The sequence below is a fragment of the Spermophilus citellus genome (assembly GCF_964194105.1).
Source record: "Spermophilus citellus genome assembly, chromosome: 10".
Classification (NCBI taxonomy): Eukaryota; Metazoa; Chordata; class Mammalia; order Rodentia; family Sciuridae; genus Spermophilus; species Spermophilus citellus.
Genome location: NC_138197.1, coordinates 36,090,671 through 36,116,648, shown reverse-complemented (window position 1 = coordinate 36,116,648; position 25,978 = coordinate 36,090,671). Strand labels below are relative to the sequence as shown.

The 25,978-nt window shown below is 37.9% G+C and overlaps 2 protein-coding genes across 4 annotated transcripts in view; both read right to left on the bottom strand.

Moving 5' to 3' along the window:
* Positions 1-14,857, bottom strand: part of LOC308658450 (killer cell lectin-like receptor subfamily E member 1) — a 34,375-nt gene extending 19,518 nt beyond the window's left edge. The window contains exons 1-2 of one of the 3 annotated variants that reach the window (XM_081311147.1): positions 13,553-14,856; positions 4,496-4,644 (exon numbers count right to left, since the gene is read on the bottom strand). Coding sequence is in view for 1 of the 3 variants with exons in the window: in XM_081311146.1 (XP_081167272.1) it covers positions 13,551-13,562 (12 nt within the window). In the remaining 2 variants the exon portion in view is untranslated. Of the gene's footprint in view, positions 1-4,495; positions 4,645-13,550 lie in introns of all 3 variants that reach the window. The other 2 variants (XM_081311146.1, XM_081311148.1) reach the window with 2 other exon arrangements.
* Positions 14,858-16,801: 1,944 nt separating this feature from the next.
* Positions 16,802-25,537, bottom strand: GABARAPL1 (GABA type A receptor associated protein like 1). Its single transcript, XM_081311014.1, has 4 exons — positions 25,193-25,537; positions 20,519-20,597; positions 19,422-19,540; positions 16,802-18,169 (listed from the first exon to the last, which is right to left on the bottom strand). Exons 1-4 carry the CDS (start codon positions 25,280-25,282, stop codon positions 18,104-18,106), a joined length of 354 nt encoding a protein of 117 aa, XP_081167140.1. The 5' UTR covers positions 25,283-25,537; the 3' UTR covers positions 16,802-18,103.
* Between the last annotated feature and the right edge of the window lie 441 nt (positions 25,538-25,978).

Below are 25,978 nucleotides of genomic sequence, written 5' to 3'. Positions count from 1 at the left end.
CAGGGATCTAATTGTCCCATTTGTCAGGAAGTAACTAATCACAGACAGTATACCTATTTTGCTCAAAGTTCTAGTTTGTAAACAGAGGAGTTTTAGGATAGGCATGTTGGCCTTGGAAACTCTGTATATCACAACTTCTAAATTGGACAAAGCCCATCAAAGAAGAGGTGGGGCCCAGTTGGAAGACTCTTTACTAAAACAACCTCTTTTGACACTATGTTAGAGCTCTATTCTGGATCAGGGTATCTAACTGCATACACATACTGGATTTACTATCATCAAGCCCTTAACACTTATTTTCTAGGATGGATGGATAATACATGAAGACACATATAGCATGTTGTTTACATTACTATGGAGTTCCATAACTTCAGAGAGAGCAAAATAATTCACTTGAAATTGGCAACATTAAAATCAAAGATTTATTACTGAAGACAGTAATAACTAAAAAGGAACAGAGAGGATAGATCAAGTATTGACAATAGAGCTCATTATCACATAATCAAATAAGAAACAGGGTTGCCCATCGAGCAAGTTATAACGTTAGGTCCTTTGGCCTGGACAAAGCTATTCTTCTGCCGTCTTCATGGTATCTGGGCTTCTTAGAACCCATGTTCCTAGAGATGAATTAGGTTTGTCTGCTTTATAATATATTTTCCTACTTTTGATATGTTGAGTGACCCTTGAATCCCTTCTCTCTCCTTGGCTATTGATCCACAAGAAGCCTAGTAGTATAATATTAAATATCTTTGCATCTTTTTCATTAAACTAAGCTGAAACAGTTTAAGTGACTAACTAAAACAAGATAAAAACAGAAATCTTAGATGAAATTTATTCTCCTTAGTCAGGACTTCCAGAAGTGTTGAGCCTCTTGAAAAACTTTATAATAATTAGGTGAGCAACTCAAATTCATTACAAATGGACTGGAGAAACCTAGATCACAGAGACCATGAACATAACCTTCATTCCACCTACTGTTGATTTTTGTTAGATCAGATTTACACAACTCTACATGGAAGAATGACTACAATACATGGTATAGGTAAAAAATCTAATTTAGACTCACTTCAGTTGGCTTTGTCTCATTTCAGGAACTAAGTTTCAATGCATCACTTTATTGAGCTAATGTACACCAGATTATTTCAGACAGTATGTTTCTGGTTCTATGATGGGTTTCATATATATAAATCATTATGTCAGTGATATTTTTCTCTTATGATTCTGATTATCTCTTACTAACCATATCGAATTTATTTCTCATTGAGATTCATATTAAATCATCTCTTTTAGATTCTAAGAGTATGAACATCTACTGCTTATTTCTCAGTTTACTTACAGAATATATTTTTCAGAGTGTTATTTCTAAAAGTGTATCATCACACACACAAATACTTTTTGTGTGTCTACCAGCCTAGAATCTGATATATAGGAGGTGAGTAATAAATATTTGTTTAGTGATGAAATTATTGAATGAGTAAAAAATAGAAATGATCTTGGGCTTCATCGAAACTATGTCTAATAAAAGAAATTACAAAATCTAAGTAAAAAAGCAACAAAAACAATACTAACTCCAATTCATGTTATAAATTAAATGAAAGTTTTTGAGATTCAGAGTAAGAATGAAAGGAATCAATGATCTCTAACTGGGTGATTAAAGATAGATATTTTAAAATTTTAAAATTTTTATTTTAAAATTTTTAATATTTTAATTTTTAAATTTTTAATATTTTAAATTTTTAAATTTTTAATATTTTAAAATTTTTAGCTATATTTTTTTTGAACCCAGGTTAACCACCACATCATCAGCCGTTTTTTTTAAATATTTTATTTAGAGACAGGGTCTTACTGAGTTGCTTAGGGTAGTTGAGTCTTTTTAAATCATCCTTAAAAATCTTAAGCTCCAAATAAAAAAAGTAGTATGGTATGCTTGAGAAAAGATGTTCCAGAAATATTCCTTTTCCTTCTCCCTATCTTTTCCTCCTCCATCTACCTTAGCACGAGGAAGTTCTTCATTAATTTATAACAACCTATAGACTAAGAGAATGAAAGCAAAGTCAGTTCTGTGAACAGAGACATTTAAAGGAATTTATCATTGATACCTGCTTCTCAGATAGCAGCGAGAGTCTATCAACAAAAACTTTATGTGAGTTGTTTGTGCCAACTCACCTTTTATAGAGGCAAATACTCTGCATGGTATAAACAACCAAAATACAGCAAAAAAACAAGTCTTTTTTTATCCCTCTCCCCACTTTTTTCCCTAACTTAAGCAAAACAAATGAGGGGATAAATCATGTTTATTATTTTCTTTTATAAATGCTTTCATTTCCTTGAGTAATTTCCCTTTTGGTTTCTGCATCATTTAATTTTTTAACAAAAGTACATGCACATGTTTGACCAAGGAGTGTTCAGATTTCATCTAAATGCTGAGAAACTAGAAAGGCTAACAATTAAAAAGTGTGTAATGTGTCTCTTTCCTTTGGGGGAAAATTTTTAAAAGTTGACAATTAACAAGATGATCTCACATATTTTTTTCTATTGGTAGGATTCTGTGGTTTTTGTTTACAGAAAAGCACACAGAATTATGAATGACAGAATGATCCAAAAGAGGAAATGATAGAGCCAGTGACAAATGAGGCTGGAGGGAGTTCTAAATGGATCTGGCCTGCCTTCTAGTGGCCAAGGCACAGTTATCAGAATTGTTTTGGAAATCTAGCCTCGAACTGTAGAGCGGGAGGGAAGAGTAGGGGCTGGGGAGCTGCCTTGCAAGTTAGCTTATCAAAGTTGCTCAGGCAGATGGAAATACAAAACAGATGATAGAAGATAGGTGGCTTACTTTCTTCTAGATGGACAAAGAATCCAAACGCTTAATGCCTCCATTCCTCTGTAGCAGATATAGAATTCACCAACTAGATTCTGAAGCACTGTAAGAATAGATGGTGAAGAAAATGTATCTGCCACGGATTACTGTACATCTATTACTTAGAATTAAAATAAGGCAAACTCATATGGTGAGCTCTATATTAGTCAAGGTTCTCCAGAGAAACAACCATTAAGTTATATATAATTAATCCAATCGGATTCATTTATTTTATTTAATATAAAAGTGTGTGTGTGTATGATAGTGGAGGGGAGGAGACAAGAGATTATGAAAATTAGCTTGAGAAATTATGGAGGCTAACAAAATCCTACTATCTGCTGCCTGCAAGGAGAGGAATCAGGAAAGCCAGTGAAGTCAGTCAGTCCACATCCAAGACTTGAGAACCAATGGTGTTGACAGTGTAAATCCTGGATCTCAAAGTCCCCAGATCCATGAGCTTCAGTGTCCAGTGTTTGAGGGCAGGAGATGCTGATTAAGAAGAGAGTCTCTGCCAGGTTTTTTGTCAGGGCTCTCAGTGGATTGGATGATGCTCACTCTGGTGAGAGTGGATCTTCTTTACTCAAGTCTAAAAACTGAAATGATAACCTCTTCTAGAAACATCCTCAAACACATTCAGAAATAATATTTTACCAGCTCTCTGGGCCTCCCCATAGCCCAGTCAAGTTTACACATGAAATTAACCATCACATACTTCTATTTCCACAATCATCACCCATCCATTTGAATTACTCAAAATCCTACTTACATAGATCAGTTGGGGACCTGAAAAGGTAAAGGTGACCAGATCCTCCCCAGAGTATTAGTGGTTTGACTGTGTGTGTGTGTGTTTGTGTGTGTGTGTGTGTGTGTGTGTGTGAGACAGAGAGAGAGAGAGAGAGAGAGAGAGAGAGAGAGAGAGAGAGAGAGAGAGAGATACTTGGTATTGAACTCTGGGCCTTGTACATGCTAGGTAGGCACTCTATCACCAAGCCACACTCTCAGCTGCATCAGTGGTTTTTAGAAGCTTGTCATTGGTGGTAATGTGCAGCCAGGACGGGAAAACACTATATAACTAACCTTGTTCAGTAGGGCACATGGATTTTAATTGAATGTGGCTATAAAGACAAAGATTGTTTTGTTTGAGAATAAACAAATAAAACCTTTGATAACAGCAGTTATATGCAGATTGTAACAAATCAATATTATTTAACTTCCAAAATGATTAGAAGATTAAAAGAAGCCTGAAGGATCATCTTAAAACTTCCCCTTGTATAGGTATGTCTCAATAAATCTGTTCTACAAAAATATAACCCAAATGACAATCCCATGGTCTTCCTTTTTAGTCCTAGATGAATTGTACTGTAGACTTGTTTTTATACTCATTGTGAATCTCTCTCATTCTTTGGCAAGTAGAATCTGTTTCCCCAAGCTCTCAAGTATTCATCTGCATACATAATACCTTCTTTAAAATCCTGTTTTCTCTTTACCCCTTTAAGAGTTACATTAGTAAATCTGAGTGATGAACAGCATTCTCCCCTGATTAACAAGCAGTCCAGGCAAATCTGATGTATATAGCCTCAGACACATGAAGCATCTCAAAAGAAACACTGCTTAATCATATTATACTTGATGACTCACTGAGGCTTATGGTGGTGGGATGTTTCAGAGAAGGAATTTTCCAGTACGTTTTCTACTACCATGGTTTTCACAGTGTGGCCTCTGGACTTATAGCGTCTGCATTACCTGGGAACTTTGTCGACATGCAAATTCTCAGCCCCATTCTGGACCTATGGGGTGAAAAGAAATGGAGGGTAGACTTGGCAAAAGTAGTTCAAACTACTTCTCAGAAGATTTTTTTCTTTAGATTTCCTTTCATTTTTTAATTTAAATGTATTTTTAACTGAAATATCCAATTATACATATCAATGTGATGTTTCGATCCATGGATACATTGTGTGTGTCTAAATCAGGTTAAACATATCTATATGCTCACAAATTCCTCATTTCTCTATGGTGAAAACATTCAAAATGCTTTATTTTAGATTTTTCAGATATATGGTATATTATTATCTACAGTCACTATACCGTACAGTAAAATAGCACATCAGAACTCCTTACTCCTTCCTAACTGTAACTTAGCACTCATTGATAACTTCTCCTATCTTTCCAACCCTCCAACTCTCCCCAGACTCAGGTCACCACCATTCTACTTTCAACTTACATGCCAAATGAGTAAGATTGTGTGATATTTTTCTGTGCCTAGCTTATTTTCTTGTTGATCCTGACACACTCTTAATTTGAGAATTGCTAGACTGCTTGAAGAACCACCCCATTCTCATTGATGAGCTTTTGATATAGCTTCTCCTTGGATTTTTTTTTTTTTCCTTGCTACTCCTAACACATGCTTTTAGGAAGAAACTAAATCCCATCATTATGAATCAAATTAAAGAGGAAGAGGGTGAAAGCAGTAAGGAGGAGTTGATCAAAGATTACTAAATTACAGTTAGATAGGAGGAAGAAATTCTGTTGTACTATTGCACAGTAGGGTAATTATAGATAACAATTATGTACTATATATCTTACAAGGCTAGAAGAGAGGATTTTGACTGTTTACACCATAAAGCACAAGCATTGGATTTAAAGTACAAGATTTGGATGAGAATCTAGCTCTGCCAATAACTAGGAATGAAATCATATATATCAATGTTTTTACCCTCTGCAATGATTTGGATCTTAAATGTCCCCCAAAGGCTCACGTGTGAAGCTTTGGTTTTCAGCCTGTGGCACTACTGGGAGGTAGTGAAAGCTTTAGGAGGTAAGGCCTAGTGGGAGAAAGTGAGTCATTAGGGGTGTGCCCTTGAAAGTAATATTAGGACCTTGGCCCCTTTTCTCTTGCTCTCTTTGCTTTTCAACTACCATGAGGTGAACAGTCTTCCTTTGTTACACACTTCAGCTGCCATGGTGTACTGTGCCACCACACACCCACAGCAACCAGGCCAAGTGACCATGAACTGAAATCTCTGAAACTGTGAACCTAAACAATCCTTTCATCCTTATAAGCTGATTATCTCAGAAAAGCTAAAACATTCTCTAAGCCTATTTCCTCACTGGACATTAAAAAGGAAAAACACTTCATTCAGTTCTGTTTTGTTCTCAGAGTCAAGAATTTTGCTTGAAGCTTTACTATTATGTCATTTGCTCAATCCTACACAGCTGCAATTAGCATGAGAAAGGCAGATGTTTGGCTAACCCTGATCTACTGTCCACACACACCCTTTGAAAATGTTTCCTTATTAGGAAAAATAAAGAGAGAGAGAGAGAGAGAGAGAGAGAGAAAATAAGGATGAGTGTGTTGTAAGGATCACAGAGCAACTAAATTTAAAAGGATTTGTAAAATATAAGCATTATGTTTGTACTTATCCATATAGTGGTCAAGTAGGTTGGCTGGAATCAGCACAAATCAATTTGCAGCTGAGAGAAATCAATGGTTAATTTAAAACAATGATTTGATAACTCAAGAGTTGTCCCCTAACTCAGGTCTGTCTCCAAGGTGATCTGGGATGGAACAAGGTGCTGGTCTGCTTGTCCAAGAGCAAGTATAGGCTCTGTCCACAGATAAGCACAAGGAGACATTTTCTGTTTTACCAGAGGGATGGGCTTGAACAACCAATATTTACAGAGGACAGTTTTCAGTTTTTCAAATGAGCATAGTTCATGAGAATACTGCAACTATTTTCAGGAACTTAAAAAAAAAAAAAAGCCAGATCCACCTCTCTGCCTCCACTGGCTGCCTCTTCAGTGGAATGTCCCGCTGCCTTGTCAATGGCATGGAACTAGGCAGGGCGCCATGCCTTGCAGGAAAGGAAATCATGGTGCTGTATCCAGCTGAAGAGCAGCTGTATTGACGGCAGCCATGGAGACATGCTTGTGGGTGTGCCTCCCCAGTTAAGGCCAAGTGCCATTTTCTTCAATGTTCTAGAAGAAACTACAGATCAAGACAAGCTTCTGCCTACACTCTTGCAATTACTCCATTTTTTCCCCTCCTCTTGGACTTGTGCTGATGTTGCTCATATAAGATTAATAAGTGCATTTCTAATTTTATGTTTCAAGAAGAGAAATGAGTAAAACCTGAACACAAAACCATGCAATGTATTCATGGTATTTTTATTGTTCATATTTGTTCATTTGAGGGACAAGTTAATGAAATATAATAAGCATAGTAGGCATTTATGAAGAAATGTGCATGAAGTCAATTTAGTGTGTGGGTAATGTTCTTTACACAAACTAGTAAAATTTAAAACTAGTTATTATGCCTTTAGACTTTTTATATTAAGATATGAAAAAATATTAGACATACCTAAGCATTATTAAACATTCAGATGCTTTTCTAAAATTCTGAAGCTAATACATTTGCATTTACTTTTTTAAAAAAGGAGGGGAGTGATTTTGCAGAATAAAAACTTGCATTTGGATATGACATTCCCTAAGGTTCAAAAATCTTCGTCCATTATCCTATTACTCATAAATTTATATTAGTAGTTATAGTCAGCTGAATAGCAGCTTCCCAAAATTCAAGTCCACCTGGTTCTTTGATATGTGAATTTTTTCAGAAATATGGTTTTGGAAGATGTGAATAGTTAAGTTCAGATCTTATTGGACTATGATGAGTTTCAAATCCATTGTCTGGAGTCCTCATAAGAAAGCCAGGTGGTGGCAGAATGTAGAATGACATGTGACAAAGAGGGCAGAGACTGGCACTCTATTCCATCACTTGGAATGAAGCCCACAGAATGCCATGTCTGTCAACAGCCACTAGAAGCCTCCAGGAGGCAAGGAAGGCCCTTCCGTAGAAACTTCAAGGGGAACATGGCCCCACCAACAATTTGATTTTGGCTTTCTAGTCTTCAGAACTGTGAGAAAAATATGTATTTTTTTCTCCCAGTTTGTGGTAATTTGTTACAGCAACCCTAGATACAAAGGAAAACTGGGAGATTAAAAATACATCAAAGCAGGGGCTGGGGTTGTGGCTCATCGGTGGAGCATTTGCCTAGCACGTGAAGGCCTTGGGTTCGATCCTCAGCACCACATAAAAATAAATAATAAATAAAATAAAGTATTAAATATACATCAAAGCAATGGAAAAAGGAAAATATTTTTATGTCAATAACAGAACACAGTTTTTGAAAATTCATCCTGAAGAGAAGCCTTGAGTGTATGATATTGAAACAGATTCTCCTAACAAATGAACCCGCTGCCCAGTACTCAAACACTGCAGAGTTCTTTCATTTGACTTTAATTTATTAAACTCATGATAGATGCCAAATATTGCGTTGGGCAACGAAGGAAAAATAGTTTACAAATGCACTGTGGAAGTTTCCTTCATAAATTAAGATTCTATTGAGAGGAAAAGACAGAAAAAAATGCCCTATGTAATATGTGTTGAACTATTTAAATGTTCCATGAAGAAAGAAACTTATACAAGTATGGCACAGAGGAAGCTAACCTAGATGGAAAGTTTCAGAGGACCCTTCAAGAAAAGAATGGATAAACTGAAATTGGGAGAATGTTACCATACAAAATTAGTATAATGTTACCATATAAACAGTCAGAGGGATATCTATTATATATTCTAGATAAATCTTTGGAAAATCTTGAGGTTTCTGGGAGGAAAAAACAAAACAAAACACCAAAACTCAGTTGCCTCTATTTGAGAGGCACCAAATCCACAGCAAAAGGAGCAAAGACAGATTGTACTAGGAAACATCAAGGACACAACTTATCATTTTACATCCTGGATTTGACAATTTACATGACTTTGAAGGCTTAAGTTTGCTTCCCAAAATGCCTTACCTACCTAGTAGCTAGAGAATTTTTAGATTTGTAAGCAGGATATGAAAACAGCCCACACTCCTTTGGTTTTAATTATTGCACAGCTGTTTTAAATTCAGAAAAAAATGTATTAAGAGCCAGGCACTAGTGGGACACAAAAATGAATTATTCATAATCCCGATTTTAAGGAACTCCAGGTAACAGAGGACACGTATCTAAAGGAAGAGCATTTAAGGAATAACACATAATATAAAGATATGTAAGATACAAACTCTTGCAAAACAGGCATTATTTTTGCTTTATGAATGAGGAAAACTGAAATTTGTAGGGTTAACTAACTGGCATAATGATTTAGAGCTCCGTGTAGAGAAGGGAAATCCAGTCTCCATTTTATATGTCTGCCTAAGAAATCCATTGTAGTTGGAGAAAACGACAACCTCTTCTGAATCAACTCTTAAGATTCTTTAGAACTTTTAATGATTCTGTCTACTACCTTCATATTTAGTTATTTGTGTAGGTTCCTGTGGTAGGTTTAGAAAAAAATGTAACATCAGCTGTCTTTTAAAAATGACTCATACAATTGTGTTCATTAAGTATAAAAGATGCCAATAATTAACTTTCAAAAAAGGTTGAAATTAAAACTGGAAATATTATGCAAATCATTTACCTGTTGTCTCAAATTCCTTATAAGAAGAAAGAAAGGCTCAAGATACAGGTTTAAAGTACTAACTTCATTTAATGTCCACCATTTTAGGCCACTTTGACTTAACCAAGGTGGAAAAAAAGGGCAGAGAAAGGAAGTAGGCTTATTCATAAAAATAACTGTCTCTTACAAGTCTTGGAATAAACTAACCATGGGAATTTTTTTTAAAGGGAGAGAGAAAGAGAGAGAGAGAGAGAGAGAGAGAGAGAGAGAGAGAGATAGAGAGAGAGAATTTTTTTTTAATATTTGTTTAGTTTTCGGCAGACACAACATCTTTGTATATGGTGCTGAAGATCGAACCCGGGCCGCACACATGCCAGGCGAGCGCTCTACTGCTTGAGCCAATCCCCAGCCCCTAACCATGGGAATTTAAGATTAATGCCATTTTATTATGTAATTACTACACATTGATTTATTTATCATTACATCACGATGACAAAAACACTTTAAATTCTTTTCACAGTATTTGTCCCATGTAACTTTTGTTATGGCTTGGATCTTAAATTTTATCTCCCAAAGTTTAATGTGTTAAAGGCTTGATCACCTTGGAACCTTTAGGAGGTGGGGCCTAGTGGAAGGAAGTTAAGTCATTGGAGACCTGCCCTTAAAAGGGTTATTGGAACCCCTGGATCCTTCCTCTCTTTCTCTTTGCTTCCTGGCTGCTGTGAGATGAGCAGCCTTCTCTGTCCTGTGCTTCTTCCATAAATATACAGACCTCAAGCAATGTGGCCAAGCAACCATGGACTGAACCCTCTGAAACCATGAGCCAAAATAAACCTCTTCTCTTTTAAGTTAATTTATCTTAGATATTTTGTCACAGCAAAAGAAAGCTGACTAACTTACTAAAAACCATTTCACCATGATAAAGGATTCCCAGTTGCTTGGTTAAACAATTAATATTTAATGGAGAATAGTTTAGATTAAGTTGCAAAGCTGAGGTGCTAATACTCTAAAAGTAAGTAAATCTTACTTCTTGGTATATTCATCCATATACTTAGTCACTCACATTCCTTTGCTTTGAGGCATTCTGGGGCTTGAAGACAAATAGAAATAGTCCTAGTCCTTGCAGGACCAAAAATGCAATTTGAGAAGTAATGTAGGTTCAAAACAAAAGAGGCAATCCAACAAATAGTCAATACAATGTATGGTTGCCTTAATGAAAATACTGATATAGGATACAGTGACTGTAAAAAGAATTACACTGCAATTTTCAAGAGACTATTGGAGATGTTAGGTACTGGTTTATATATACATTTTAAAAAATCCATTATGCTTTTTATCCATATACATAAAACTCTGAACCAGACAACTGGCCACCTAGAATAAAGAGATTTTCCAGCTCTACGTGCAGTGAGTTATGGTTGTGTTACTAAGTTCTAGTTAGTAGGGGTAAGTTAAACTCGTCTTAGATGCTTCAGAGAAACTTCCTTAAGAAAAGCTGATCTATCCTCCTGTTGTACCCACTGATCAAAGCAGAAATGTTGCCTGTGACTGCTCAAGTGAAAGTCACCCCCAACTGGTGGGGAACACAAAATAGGGACAGCCTGTGTCTGAGGAGACAGCTTTCATTCCAAACCTATGCTTTTATATAGCACATAATAAACTATCTTTTACAACTACTATGTCACTTGTAGTCAATTCTAACTTTCATACATGAGGTGCTCTTGAAAAGAGACCACCAGGCAAGTCAGACAGAGAAGGATAATCAATATTGAGAGCAAGGTGAGTGATGGGTTGGTGGTGTAAAATAACCTGGCTTGTTTGTAAGAGTAAGCAGAAGCAACTTTAGAAGAGAGGGGACCATCCCAAAGAAAAACTGAAACATTTAAATCTTCAGTATTTCTATCAAAACCTCATATGGACCCAAAGGCCCTAATTTGTTTTGACCATGGTGAGGACCCATGCATGAAATTCAGTGAGACTTGAGTTCAAATCTAACTATGTATATTCAACATGAGTTAATTATCTTCTTTTGGAAAAACTAATTGATCTCCCTCCTCCTGCAGTCACAATGAATTATACTATTCACCCTTGTTTATTGTCAAAAATTATTTATCTAGCATAGTGACTTGTATATACAACTTAGGTCTGAGCAGCCAGCCTCATAAAAAAAAAATGAGTACAAGTGGTATTGGAAAATCTAATTGGCCATCTCTTTCCTTCAATATTCTTTAATATCATAAAACTGTGCCTTTCAAAAAGGCATCCTCATGAATCCAGAGCTGCTGGTTGGCAGAAACACCTCTCCTTCCTATTTTCAGTCAAGTGTTGGGTAACAGCTAGTTAGGAAATGGCAAGAAACGTCTTCACTCTCTGCTTTCTTTGCTAGTCATAGTTAGCAAATCTTATAGGGCCCCTATTTCTTTTCTGTTTTATTTATATATAATTTTTACTACTGGAAATCAAACCCAGGGCTTTGTACTTGTTAGGCCAGTGCTCTACCACTGAGCTTCATACTCAGACCTTTTTATTTTTTTATTTTGACACAGGGTTTTGCCAAATTGTCCAAGCTGACCTTGAACTTGTTTGTAATCCTACTGCCTCAGGCTGAGTCACTGGGATTAAAGGCATGTGCCACATATTCTTAAAATCCAAGAAAGCAAAATAAGACACAGATCTTGCCTTCTTAACTAGCTGTTCCTCAACACTAAATTGAGCACAGAAAGGGAGCAGCTCTGGATTCAAGAGGAGCCTGAGCTGAGGGTACTCTCTTTGGAAGGCACCATTTTACAGTCTCTTCTGCTCTGGGTGGTAAAAACCTAAATAAATAGAAGTTGTTTATATTGCTAGTGTGTATACAGCATTATATTTGTCCAGGCATTTTATATTATGTAGCTCAAAATATCAAAATGTTTTTTAAAAAGTATGATATTGATTCCAGCCTAATAAGGCTAAAACAAGTTGTCTGTTCTGTCCCACATCTAGATTTCACCTATATGGAAAAGAAGACCCACAGTACCATCTTTGAGAATAGGGGGCAGCTACTGACATCAAAAGAATCAGTTATAAAGGGAATAATCTAAAGAAAGGAAAAGAGTCATTGCTGCTGTTTCACATCAAGTCTGAAAACTTTTTGAGATGTCCAGGTTAACATATTCTGCTTCATTTTCCCTGGCTCAAGCTGCAGCCTACATCTGCTATTAACAGTGAATAAGAAAAGTTAAAACTTGGGAGAGGATTCCTGCTAGGCAGCCTAAGTTATTGCCATTTTAATTTAAAGTGAATTTATTTTATTCTTAATATGTAATAATGTGTTTAGTGGCTTACAAAGGATTTATTTAATAGCCCCCAAAATTGAATAATTACATATTTGTGCATTTCTGGGTAATGTAATTACTCAATGTATTCAATAGAAAAACTACTCTGAACCTCATTTGTACAGGTGATAAATTGGTCCATCCACAGAGCAAGTCAAATGGCAGAACTGGAATTCAACCTGTTTCCTGTCCTCTTTTTAGTAAGCACTGCTGGGTTCCCAAAGTTCTCTGAATGACCTATTCGTAATTTGTGCATTTCTGGATAATTAATTTCTCAACTGAATTACCTGTTATCAGTCCTATTGAAAACTCTTTTTTGTACACCAACTATATGCCAGGCACTGCTGACCACTTTGTATAAGTCAGTCAATAGAAAGTTTCTGCCTTCTTAAATCTTACTATCTAGAGAGCAGACAGATGATAAACAAGAAAATTAGGTTAGATGATCAGTGCTGAGAAAAAAAGACAAAAGGTAAAGTAATAAAGACTGGGAGGGCTGGGAATGGGTGGGTATACTGAAATATTACAGAAGTACTTGGGAGTAGACCTCCTTGAATGACACCTGAGCTGAGACCTGAAGGAGGTTGGGAATTAACTAATGTAGGCACCTAAAATACGACTGTTTCTTTTATTCTTTGAATACCATGTGCATATTGCTTAAATCAGGCAATAAGCAATCACTATTGTTTTGCTGAATGATGTGAGCAAAAAATAGTGATTGCTTATTGTTTTGAGCCTACTAGGAGATGAATTCAGAATTACTTTATGCAAATTTGGGAGCTAAGTGCCCTAAACAGATTTCCTAAGGATCTTAAATACATTGTTGTTAGAATAGATGATACGAGCCTGCTGAATGTACAGAATGACTTAAGTCTCTTGTCAGTCACTGTAGAAAATTATGCACACCTGCACCCATGTTGAAATGTGTTCCATGACTTCCTGAAGGTGATCACTTCCTGCTATGACACCCGGAAAATGATCAGCCATGTGTGTTTACAAAGTACCAAAGTGTCCATAACTGTAATGATGAAAGAAAAAAAGGAATATGAGCTATGGTCTGTATCACAATAAGGCAAATAAGCTTACATCAATGGTCTCAGAGCTTTTGGGACAAGGACTACTTATCTTTTTTCTTCCCCATATACTAAAATAACTGAGAAAAACAAATTTTGGATCTCTGTCATCCCAGGGATGTTACACCACAGGCTGCCGTTGACCAAAACAGTATGTAAACCTTGCACTGTTATAATATTCAGGTAAATGAAGGGATAGGGTGGGCAATTGGGCAGCAGGCATGATCTAAAAAATACTTGATATACTCAGAGCTGAATTGAGGAGACCACCTTGACTCATCAAGGGAAAAATAGACCAGTTCCTGAAAATACTTGGTAGATTCATAGATCTAAAAATAATAAAAGAAAATGAATGCCTGGGGCTTATTTAATCTGTCAAAGTAAAAATAGTCAAAAAGAAAACAAAACAAAAAAACCAAACAAACAAATAAAAAAAAAACCCAGCTAGAAAGAGTTGATTAAAATTTAGTGTAAAAGAGTACTTGCCTAGCAGATGCAAGACTCTGGCTGGAGAAAGTCTGTGTGTATTGTGAACACACACACACTCATCTATTATTACATGAAATCAATTACCAACCATGTTATTTACAAGAATGCCTTAACGTTTTCATTGGTACAGCTAACTTGATGCTGTATCCATGGACAAGAGTTGTAAACAACTTCTAAATCAAATTATACCTATCATATTTAATGGGTTAATGACACAAATAGTGCATAAAGTTGTAACCTTAAAAGTGTAAAATTCCCAAGGCAGCTGGCAGTAACTGACAGCTGTGTCTAAAGGGCCACTGCAGTGCTCAGGGAACTTCAACAAACAACCTTGGGAGGTAGTATTCACATTAAACAGGGACTGTTGCGAGTGTAACAGGCCGTGAACTTGTCTGCCTAGTTACCACTGGACATAGTTAATCATTATTTGTTTTGTTCTTTGGCAATCTTAACTCTGATTGCACAATATAATCTACAAACCTTAAATGATGCACAAAGTTTGGAAGAAAACAATTCAGCACTGGGACAAGGGGTAATTGTATAAAGTAGAATAAAAGAAATAAGAGTTTCACAAGTGGAATTTTTTTTTTCTAGTCTCCACACAAAGTTAAGGGCCATATTAGGGTGTGTGTGTTAAATCTGGATGACACAGGTACTGTTTATGTCTTTTCATAGAAGGGACAGCTTCAACTTCTACATTAAGTAAAAGGAGAGAGTAAGTCTGTTTTGATTATTTGTGAACTTAACAATGAAAAAAGGAACCAGTACCAAGTCCATCAGGACAACACATGAAAATCAGCTACTCTTGGCAAACTTGGATATATGTTATGCACATACAGTTGAGAAGTTTATACTAAAGTATATGGGAAGAGCTAAAGGCTCACTCATCTCTGAGGATGACGTCAGATTGGCCTCCAAAAAATGAATGACAATTTTTTTGAAATACCATTTTAACTTTATTCCCAGACAGAAGCACTGGAGTAAGTCAATTCATCTAACATGGAACATGGAGTACAGAGTCCAAGTTAATGGAAGGACACTTTCTCAACTATTTTTAATTCATGAGAAGCCTCACAACTTGGCCTGAGAACACTAAGAAGTGTTAAAAGCTAGACCAGAAGGAAGCAAGGGAGTAGTGCTGCTAAACACTACATTCAGTTAAAAGACCAAATGCCAATGAAAGCATAGAAGTATCCAGCTTGGCTTTGCCTCTGAACTTGGCTGTAAAATTATATATCCGTAAATCAGACAGCAGGTCTAATAGTATGTAATATGCCCCAATTCAGGATACAATTTTACCACCTGGATAATAGAGGTGAGTAGGACTAAAATAAGCAAAGGCCTCCTGGGAGAGACAGAGCCTCTAAATTCATTGTAACCCTTTGGTTCATCCATAGCCTGCAATCTCTAGTACCACAGGAGTGTTTCAGATATGTAGGGAGGGCGGAATCCACCATGTTTTCTTTATAACATTCATCCAATCTCATTCATCAATAGTGGATAAGTCTGTTAGTTTCAAAATATAGACTATGTCTCAATAACTCAAATATTAGCTTTCTTCAGCTTTATTATAGAATAGCATCCTGATATTTTTGTTAATAATGATGTGTCCATTTTCAATGCTTTGATTGAAATTCCTTCAGAGCTTTTCATTTTCTGAAAAATTATGTGGTGCTTTCTGGGTTTGAGCTGCTTCTTTTCCTCTCCATCCTGACTTAACTTTCCCAAGCAATATATCCGGCATGGCTTGGTGGGTGGTATAATCCTGCCACGGCTCTTCTATTAATTCCTACTTCCTTTTTGGTAACTTTGTTATATTCCTTAAAAGAAGATAACAGAGGAAGATAACATCTGGGGATACAGTTGCCAAGAGATCAAAGAAAGTTAGAATTGGGTTTCAGGTTCTTTGAATGGAGTTTCTACTCATTTTGCAGTTGTTTGTTCTCTCATACAACTTGCACCCCCATAGTACACCCACAGATCCACATACTAGTTTCTCAATGAACAAAAGACTCTGAGATGGTCAGAAGATACCAAACTTGTTCTGATGCCAGGAGCCTTACTTATTGCTATCTGTTGTTCTGGGAGATAGTGGCCTTATATGGTCCAAACTGTAGTGGAAAACAATAAAGCGTGGTTGGAACTTCCAGCAGAGCCTGGTGCAGAGAGCAAACTTCAGTGTGCAGCAGAATCATGAGGAAATTGTTCAAAATTAGACACCTACGCTGTGATTCTGAGTCAGCTAAATCTGGGACGAGGCCCAGACATCTTCATTTGTAATTAGGACAACCCTATCCCATCCCAATACTCTGATGCAGGCAGTCTTTCAACTCAGCTTACAGAAAAACAGTGACACAGCACTTATCTGCAGAGGAGAAAATTGTGTACGCATCACCATGGCACCAGGCACACTGCCTCACATAACACTCACCCTCAGATAGCAACTACCTGGTCAGTAGAGAGCTAAGTAAACATGCACCTGACCCTATGTGAGTATTCACTAACAGTCACCCCCACTCAAAGTTTTTTTCAAAGAACAAACGCTGTCTATTCAAACGCATACCCAATAAAGGCAACATTTCTGAATTCAGGGTATATTTTTAAGATAAGCAATTATTTTATTTCCTTGGCCTGACAGCAGTGACTTCATTATACAAGAACCTGTAGCTGACAGAACAGACAACACAAATTTCCCAACAGGAAGAATCCTTAATATCGGCAGAGATGAACTGAAATGTCATGTCTGAGTGCAATTCCTGCTCCCCAGCCCCCACCCCACAGAACCCCAAAATGGAAAAAAAACAAAACAATAAAATCCCCACGAATTACTAAGCCATCCCTCTGGAACTCTTCTAATTAGCAGCTGCAGTGGATGAAAACTGAAGGAGGGAAGCAGCTGACCATCACATAGCATTCCAGTGCCTGTGAGACTGAAGGGGCAGCAGCAGGGGAGCAAGAATTCTGGATGAATGGGAGGTGAAGATAATCTGTCTTTCCTCTATCTGCCCCCTCCATATGGAATACACCTCTTTCCCAGTACATGGAAAATACTAATGAAATGCTAAAAAACTGTCTTTAGCTTGTAACTAGAAATGCCTGAGGCTCATGAAATTCCAAGATAGGTGTGGGATAAGGGATACCAGAGAAAGAGCAAATTAGTCAGAGATGCTCAATGCTCATTCAATTCCAGTTTAAAGCATTCAAAGCTACTTCATAATCATAACCACCTTCATGCCTGCCCTATATTTTCCAAAGGTGAAAGAGCTCCATCTAAGTGTCTGTGTAGATATCTACTGCCACCACCAGGGTGATACTGTGACATCTGTGTGTGAGATGAGGATGGGAGTGTGGGGTGGAAGTGGAAAAATAGGAGAGATCAGGGGCTACAAATCTTCCATTATAGTGGATAATTTTGGTCCCCAGGTATGGTCCACTACTACCACAAGTCCTAAAGCATTCCTGTTTCCCTTTCCCTAGTCATCTTGTGTAAATGTCAAAAAAAAAAAAAAAAAAAAAAAAGAAATTTCTGTCCAAATAGATGGGAGCTGTTGCTGGACTGCATTCATTTTGGGCCTCAACCTGCCCACCTCCTGAACCTCCTATAAAATTGCACAAAAATTCTCAGCACTGCTGTGAAATTATGTCATCCCCATTCCTCTGTCAATGTCAATTCAACAGCTCTGTTCTGACATACTTTCTCCTTGGGCCGAAGAAACAGCAAAAAACATCAATTGAGCATGTGAAAATATGACAGTGTGTGCAGTGTAATGTTTCCCGATGTCTTCACCTTCTGTTTCCTCCACGGTGGGAGCCTTCCCTCTCTTCCCCCAAGCCCCACTCGCACCCCTCCCCTACCCCCAAGTCCAGGTGCTCCCATCTGCTGGGCTTCTGCCACTCACTTCCCATAGACACTCTCATCACTGTAGGCCACATACAGAAAATAGTCTTCCTCATGGTTGTCCTAAGGGAAAAGATAAGATGACAGTTTAGAAAACATCCACGTTCATCATCCTTAGAATTCCAAGCCTCACACAACCTTATAAATTAAGTATGAAAGTTATCATTAACTCCTATTAAAAACAGGAACAGGGCAGGGCATACAGCACAGTGGTTGAGCCCTTGCCTGGCATGTGGGAGGCCCTGGGTTCCAAACCCAGCACTGCAAAAAACAACAGGAGTAAAAGAAAAAGTCAACAACAAAGACAGAGACACCAGTTAGTTAGAATTCAACTTTGAGCTCTAACTTCACAAACAAAAAAGTCTTGATGGAGAAAAGAATACACACAGGTCACAGGATATGAAGATGATGACCCTTAAAAAGCTAATTCTAGCAAAAAGAACGAAGATACCAAATGTGGAATATATTTTCAGAGGGAACGTATGCTAGGGAATAAAGGTTAGGCCAGTGTTTTATGTTCATATAATTAACTAACAGAGCACATGAGAAGGAAGTCTGTGTGAAACCCTTCAAGGAATAATATAGTTACAATCTTGGGTTGTATCCCCAGTATGATAATGTCCTTTACTGTAGTTTTTCTTAAAACTAGATTCTGACCATTTGCCATTAAATCAACCAAATCACATATAACACTAAATTTATCTGTTAAGGCAAGTGAATAAATTTAAAGACTTTGTCTTAATTTTAAATTTTATTTTATCTGTGTCCAGATAATGATAAATCTCCTCCATGCTCTTAGTTTAAGAAAATCTTCCCTATGTGGTTGTCCTAAGAAACTCTTCACAGAGTTTATATGGAAATAAACTGTGAAGATTCCGCTTCAGTTTAAGGATTTTAGCTTCAGAGTTCGTTTGCCCGATATGTTGGTAAATGGGAATAACATAATAAACTGGGGTTGAAATACATAGTTCTCTCACAAATGATATTTTACCAACAAGAATAACAGGAATTGTGAAGGGTAGACACTTTTCAAGTTTTTTCTATCAGAAGCAATTTACTGCTGCTTCAATAAAGGTGATCCAGATTAAAACATTATGGTCAAGAAAGAGAAGAATTCAAAAGGATTATATCTAGTAGGGTGCTCAATCACTGAAGGACAAGTGGTCTCTCATCTGCGGAGCCTTATACTGCCATGTGTAAGAGGATCCTGATAAATAACACCTCCTGCTCTACTTCTCAGGTGTGTTATCAACATACACTGGAACAAAAGCTAGCGGATGCCAGACTGTTCTTATTGTTTTGACAGAACCATTACCTCATACAGCTGGCCCATGGTAGCGCTAGTAGGAGGGATAGTGTTGTTGACAAAGAAGAATAAGGCGTCCTCAGGTCTCAGGTGGATCCTCTTCCGGATTAAGAAGTAGAACTGGCCAACTGAATAAAGGAAAAGGAAAAAAGGGGCAAGAAGAAAACAAAGGATTAGTAGAAAGATAAGTACCAGAAAAAAATTTCTATTTTAATTTTCTAGAGTTAAGTATCACCTTTATATATCATCTGAACAGAGCAAAATACTTTCCAAGAGCTTTAGTAACAAAAAGTGAAACTTAAAGAGCCTATGTAGACCCTGGCACGCCACAGTGGAATTATTTCTCATTGCTCAAATGCAGACCTAATGCTAGTATTTCCCCTCAGTCTGAGGGAATACTGTGCATATATAGACCAAAACCTTCTCATTATGATCTAAAACTGACTTGAAATCCCTTTCCATCCCCACTTGCAACTTTAGACAAAGTAATGATAGAGTTCCACTGGACTCTGGTAATCACAGCACAGACATTCAGTGTTAGGACAATGAATGGGTTCAATAACTAACCTCTTCCTGAAAATGCTGAGAAAGTTCTAGAAGGTCAATTTGAATGTATTAATTCTAGATCAAACGTACCTATGGAAATATCTCCAGTGTATCTTGGATGCAGTGGGTATTCCATTAAGTCTCATGATAGAGAGTGAATATATTCATATGATTCCAAAAACAATTTATAAAACCTGTATAAAATTACCATTAGGTGATAAGGTATTTAGTTCAGAATTTCCTAAAATTTAATACTATCAAGAAATGGGCTGATTTTCTTTTGGGAATGAATTGCTATTACAATAACGAGGCTTAATTTTAAAAGCAGTCTAAATGATGAATGTCTGATCTCTAAAGTTTTTTGTTTGGCTGTAACTAAATCAAACAAGACATGATGATGGGGAATGGTATAGGGAACTGGAGATGACAGAACTATTATGTCATTTTTGAATCAGATAACTCTGAAAATCCCACATGCTTTCTTCATCTCTCATGCATGTGATAAGGACCAAGAATATTTTGTCATGAAATGAAGGGTCAGGGGAGGGAAAGAGTATTACCAGTGAGGTCAGAGGGCACTAGGTACTTCCTCTTGTCCAGATCAGGCACCCTGGCTTTCGGAGCCTTCTCCACAATGACCTAGATGGAGAGTAGGGAAGTGGAAATGAAAAACTACAGAACCCAACATGGTGTTTTTCCTTCCACATCCACAGTTGTAATGATGGAAGTGAGACTGTCTAGGCCTCATCAACTTTTTAATCCCCCAACACAAACATGTATTTGATTTTAAATAATTATGAATTATCTGTAAGGGACACTAAAAGACACTGGTATTTAATTAGAGAATGAAGATTTTCTGGGTTTTCTCAGATGGTTCTAATCACTTCTTAGTTTTATTCTTTTTTAAAAATGCCATTTATTAATGGTACAGTGCTACAGTTTGGAACTTAAATGTCTTCTAAAGGCTCATGTGTTAAAGACCTGTTCTCTATTGTGGTACTACTGGGAGATGCCAAAAGCTTTAAAAAGGTGGGGCCTAAGTAGGAGTGTTCAAGTCATAGGAGTGGTCCTAAAAGGGGACTATGGAATCCTTTTCTCTTTCACACTCCAGCCATGAGGGGCATGGTTTTGCTTCACCACAAATCCTGTGCTGCCACAGGACCAAAACAATGGGGCCAACTGACCATGGTTTAAAATCTCTGAAACCATAGGCCAAAATAAACATTTTCTCTTTTAAGTTGATTACTTCAAATATTTGTTTTAGTAACAGAAGTTATTAACACAAACAGGTTATGTTTAAATATCATACTTTGCCAAAATTTTTAAGAATGACTGCAAAGAAATGTTCAAGACACTATTAAAGGAAAAAAGTAAATAATGAATGACACGTTATAACAGAATGTCAATACATTAAATCATTAGGCAATAGTGATTATATTAGGAGGCTTTTCAATGTCTACGTTAAAGTATTTCTATAATACTTATATCTTCAACTTTTATGAAGATCATGTTTTTTTCCCTGAGAGAAAAAACAAAGATATTTAAATATCAAACTATTTTATACACTTACACTTATAAAATACAAAAATATCTGATATAAAACCACTAATTCCAGATTTTTTTAGTTTAGGAAATATAATCATTCCAGATATAAAATATGGAACGTATGAAAAATTTAAATGAAGCAGAAACAAATACTGAACAAGGTATTCCTGGTACCTGAATGATCTTCAATAGGTCATTCAATCTCTTTGAGCCTCAGCATTCTATTGAGTAAAAGACAGCTTCCAAGTTCATGGTATTGATATGATATAAACTTAAGTAATTCATAATTTTTATGTAGAAATGCTTTGTAAAGTATAAAGAACTCACTAAACATAAATTTTAGTTTGAATGTAGGTGCTAAAATCTCTTAAAAGAAATAAATGAAAGCAGTAAAAAAACTTATTTTGTGTTTATAGAGAAAACGATTCCTACACCAGGAAGAGCATATTTGGGGTCATAATCATCTTTGAATCTAAAAAAGAAAATTGGAAGGCTGGGGGTGTAGGTCAGTGGTAGAGCATATGCTTAGCTTGCATTGGGCCTTGAGTTCAAAGCCCAGTACCAAAAAGGTAAATACATAAACAAACAAATAAATAAAAATAAAAACTAGGGTATACAGATATGAGCTAGAATTTAAAAAGAAAAAGAAGAGGGGCTGGGGTTGTGGCTCAGTGGTAGAATGCTTGTCTCGCAAGCACGGGACCCTGGGTTCGATCCTCAGCACCACATAAAAAAATAAATGAGTGAAATAAAGGTATTGTGAATAAATATTTAAAAAAAAGAAAGACTTCAAAGACAAACTACCAAAGGCCCAATAATAAGGGTGGACAGGAGACAGCACAGTTTATAAAAAAATCAAAGCATAACAGATGGAGCCTAACATTGTGCTCTGAGATCTTGCAGAGCTCCTCACAAGCTCCTCACAGGAGCTCTGAGACCTGGCAGCTCCTATCAAGAAAAAAAAAATGGAAACTACAAAGGGAGGAGATAGGACAAGAGCAACAAAGCTGATTATAATGACAACTAGGGGCATGAGCGGGAGGGTGTTGGGAGAGAGGAAGAAACAGGAAGAGGAAGAGGAAGGCCTTAGTTGATCAGAAATATTTAAGTTTCTAGAAAATCAATTCTATTCCTCACAATGACAGATCCTGAATCAGATGTTTTGACACTTTGGGTCTCAGTTTTCCTCATCTGTAAAATGTGGATAACTCTCCATAGTACTAATAACAAATTTTTAAATATTAATAGATAACCTGTTCCTAATAGTGTCCTGCTGCTGCAGGTTTTCAATATATTGTGGCTATTAAGATCCCATGAATTCCTCCCATCCTAAAGCACAAGCACACCTACTATTGGGGCTAACTTCAGGTTGTATGAGCAACCAAGAGTGGGGTTTTAGAAGAGTGTTTAACATTCTATTCTGCACACAGGACACTTCAGCAAAGGAGGATTAAGGGTTCTGCCTAAAGACACAGCAAATTCCTGTTACAGAATTAAAAGCAAATATCTGGAGCTGGAGGTATAGTTCAAAGGTGGATTGTGTACATTGTGTACATCCCATACACAAGGCCCTGGGTTTAGTCCCAGCGTGCATGCACACACAACATACATACCTCTACTCTTAGTAGAGCTCTTTTTCCTGCGTCACAAGTAGAGGGTCTAAGCAGGTCATGAGCAGTTGGGAGGCTCATGGCTAGTTAAAGCATAACTGGAGGGACCATGAGATCTTAGCAGTGGTCTTACTTATAAAGTATCATAGAAGCACAAGAGGTAACAGCAAACCATTCTCAGGTAAACAGGGAGGATTAGAATAGTTAAAATACCCTGGGTGAATGCAGATGAATGAAATTTGAAGAGCTTTGTTTTGAGAAAATATATGGGAATTTTAAGTAGAGTTACAAACAGGTACATGTCAAGAGTTTGTGATTTATGCAAAGCTACTGTAAGAATAGAACTTGTCCTTAGCAAGTTCCAAAGAATAAAAGATAGTCATTTTGCTTAAGAGTCCTTACTGGCACCAGGCTATGCTATAAACTCCTGAGGTTAATAACAGTTTATCTATTTTCAGTACTCCAAAGTGTAAGGCATACAGAGCACATTTAACTAATTCTGGTTAATAAAACTGCATTAGAAATTTTAAAATGATACAGCATGGAGGTTAAGGGCTCCCAAAGCATGACAGTCAAGGTTGGAATTCCTGCTTCTACCACAGGCCAGCAACGCCAAACTTTTAATAAATAATTGCATTTTCCTGTGTTTCAGATTCTTCATCTGTAGAATACGGATATAATGGTGTGAGAATTAAATGAATATGAAGATAGCAATGAGATACTGCAAGGCATGTGGTATTAATAAAAATTTGCTGTAATTGTGAACTATTATTCAAAATGGGACTGTTATTACTGAATTGTGAAAAACCTTTAAAATAGTTATCCAAGTTCCAGAGAACAAGTAAGTAATTTGTGAAGGATCATGTATCAGGTAAGGGTTACCTCCCCACAGTTTCTGCAGAAAACCCTTATGTGTGTAATTCCTGGAGAACAGCGGAGCCCTAATGTCCCCTCCTCCTTATAGAAAAAGGAGTGCAAGGCATCCTCTGGTAGCTAAAAGGCCAATAAAGTTAGAAAGGATTGTACAGGAATTCCAAAGAGTACCTAACTAACCGTCAAGAAAAAAAAAATCAAGATAATTCCTTTAAATTACGGGTAATACTAATTCTAATGCCCCTGCTTGAAGATACAGAGCAGAACCTTAAGGTCTCTGCTCCACCATCAACCAAATCCAGTAGCCCTAGATCCCTCTACCACACTTGCAATTTGGCTGCGCAGTCTACATTAGGGGAAAAAACAAAACAAAACAAAACAAAAAAAAAAACAGGGAAGTGAGCGGGGGAGGGGGGAGAGGAAAGGGAAAAGCGCCCGGATGCTGAAAGACACCTAATATTTCTTCTTTCTTCCTCACCGCCTGCACTAGTTTTGACCACTTAATCGGGGCCCAAATCTAAGAAGAAAATGCCTCACTCCTGCCACTGGGTCTGGGTAGTTTGACCACACTCAGTATCGGGCGAAGGCCTGCGGTCGCCGCACCTGGCGTTGGAGCCAAGAATGGTGAGGCTAGCAGGCTGTTATGCGGAGAACGTGACCTTGTTTTCTGGGCCTGTCTTGTGGCGCTCCCCTGCCCCCATTCCTAAGCAAATACAAGAAAGAATCTGGGCGTCTGAATCTTTTTTCTTCCATGCCCCAAAATATTAAGACCAAAATTAACCTAGGAAACCATCCAACGCAGAAATCGATGGGAGCAAACGCCACTGCATCAGTAATTTTCGTGCGTTCGTAAAGGTAGCGAATCTGCCCCCAAATGAGTCACTCTTGCACAAACCGGCCCAATTTGGTGCACATCTCAACCTACACATGTGCTGAATATGCTGAGTCACTCGACGCTTAGGCTCCGCTCTCAAGAAGCGGACACCTTTAAAGATGGGTACCGGTCCTGGGGATGCGGACTTAAAAAGGTCCGCAGTGAGAACGTCCAGGGACCCTTGTAATATGAAGGGCGTTGGGGGTTAAGTGATTCTGGGACCTCCCTCCCTCGGAGACCCTCCGGTGTCTGGGGGCAGCCATCACGACTTCCTCCTCCGCGCCCCCGCCCAGCCCCTCTCCCCTCCTCCTCCCCGCGCCCGGCATACTCACTGGGACCCTGTCCGGATATTTCTTCCGGATCTTTTCTCCTTCCTTTTTCCGATATTCAAAGGGATGGTCCTCCTTATACTGGAACTTCATAGTGGACCGCAGGATTTCTAAGATCCCGGGACAGGGCCTGCTTTCCTCGCCTGCGATTGCGTCTGTCGCGTCTTGCTATCTTCTGCCAATGTCACTGTTCTCAGAATCGGCCCCCGTCGCAGTACTATCTGGCCCAGCGTTTGTTAGGGGATTTCGGGTCTTCTTGGCCTGGAGGTGGGGGCGCTGGCCAAGTAGAGAAATCCTGGAGGCTTTCCCCAAGAGCAGAGAACACAAAAACACAGGGGCAGCGCGTCGGTGCCGTGACGTCACGGCGCACCGCCCTCTGCCCCGCCCCCAGCGTTCTGGGCACCGCGGGATAGGGGTAGACAGAGTTATTTTCTATTTCATTGTATTCTGTGTGTGTCTAAACTTTTCCTAAATAGACTCCACTGAAAGCAAGACTAAGTTATATTTGGTTTTGAATTGGTGCTGTGACACTAAAGATCATTTTAAAAGCAAAAGAACATTCTAAAAATGTCTTCTTCCCTCTCCTTCGCGTTTCTTGGTTGGGGCCCAAAACAAATACACAGGACACTAACCCTGGTTGGGATTCTAAGTAGAGGGAAAAGCGACCGGGCCTCCTGGGATCCTCTTGTAGAGACGTCTCGTGCTTGCATTTTGACCTTTGCTGGTTCGGTTGCACTCTCCTTGGCATCCCAAAATGCTAGGCTGGCCTCCGTGATCCCGCCCTCCCCA

What these genes read in the sequence shown, in the direction of transcription:
- GABARAPL1 (XM_081311014.1), bottom strand. Translation starts at nt 25,282, where the DNA reads ATGAAGTTCCAGTATAAGGAGGACCATCCCTTTGAATATCGGAAAAAG. An exon ending in AATATCCGGACAGGGTCCCA is followed by an intron (nt 20,598 to 25,192) that starts GTGAGTATGCCG and finishes CTCTCCATCTAG; the next exon opens with GTCATTGTGGAGAAGGCTCC. An exon ending in AGTGCCCTCTGACCTCACTG is followed by an intron (nt 19,541 to 20,518) that starts GTAATACTCTTT and finishes TCCTTTATTCAG; the next exon opens with TTGGCCAGTTCTACTTCTTA.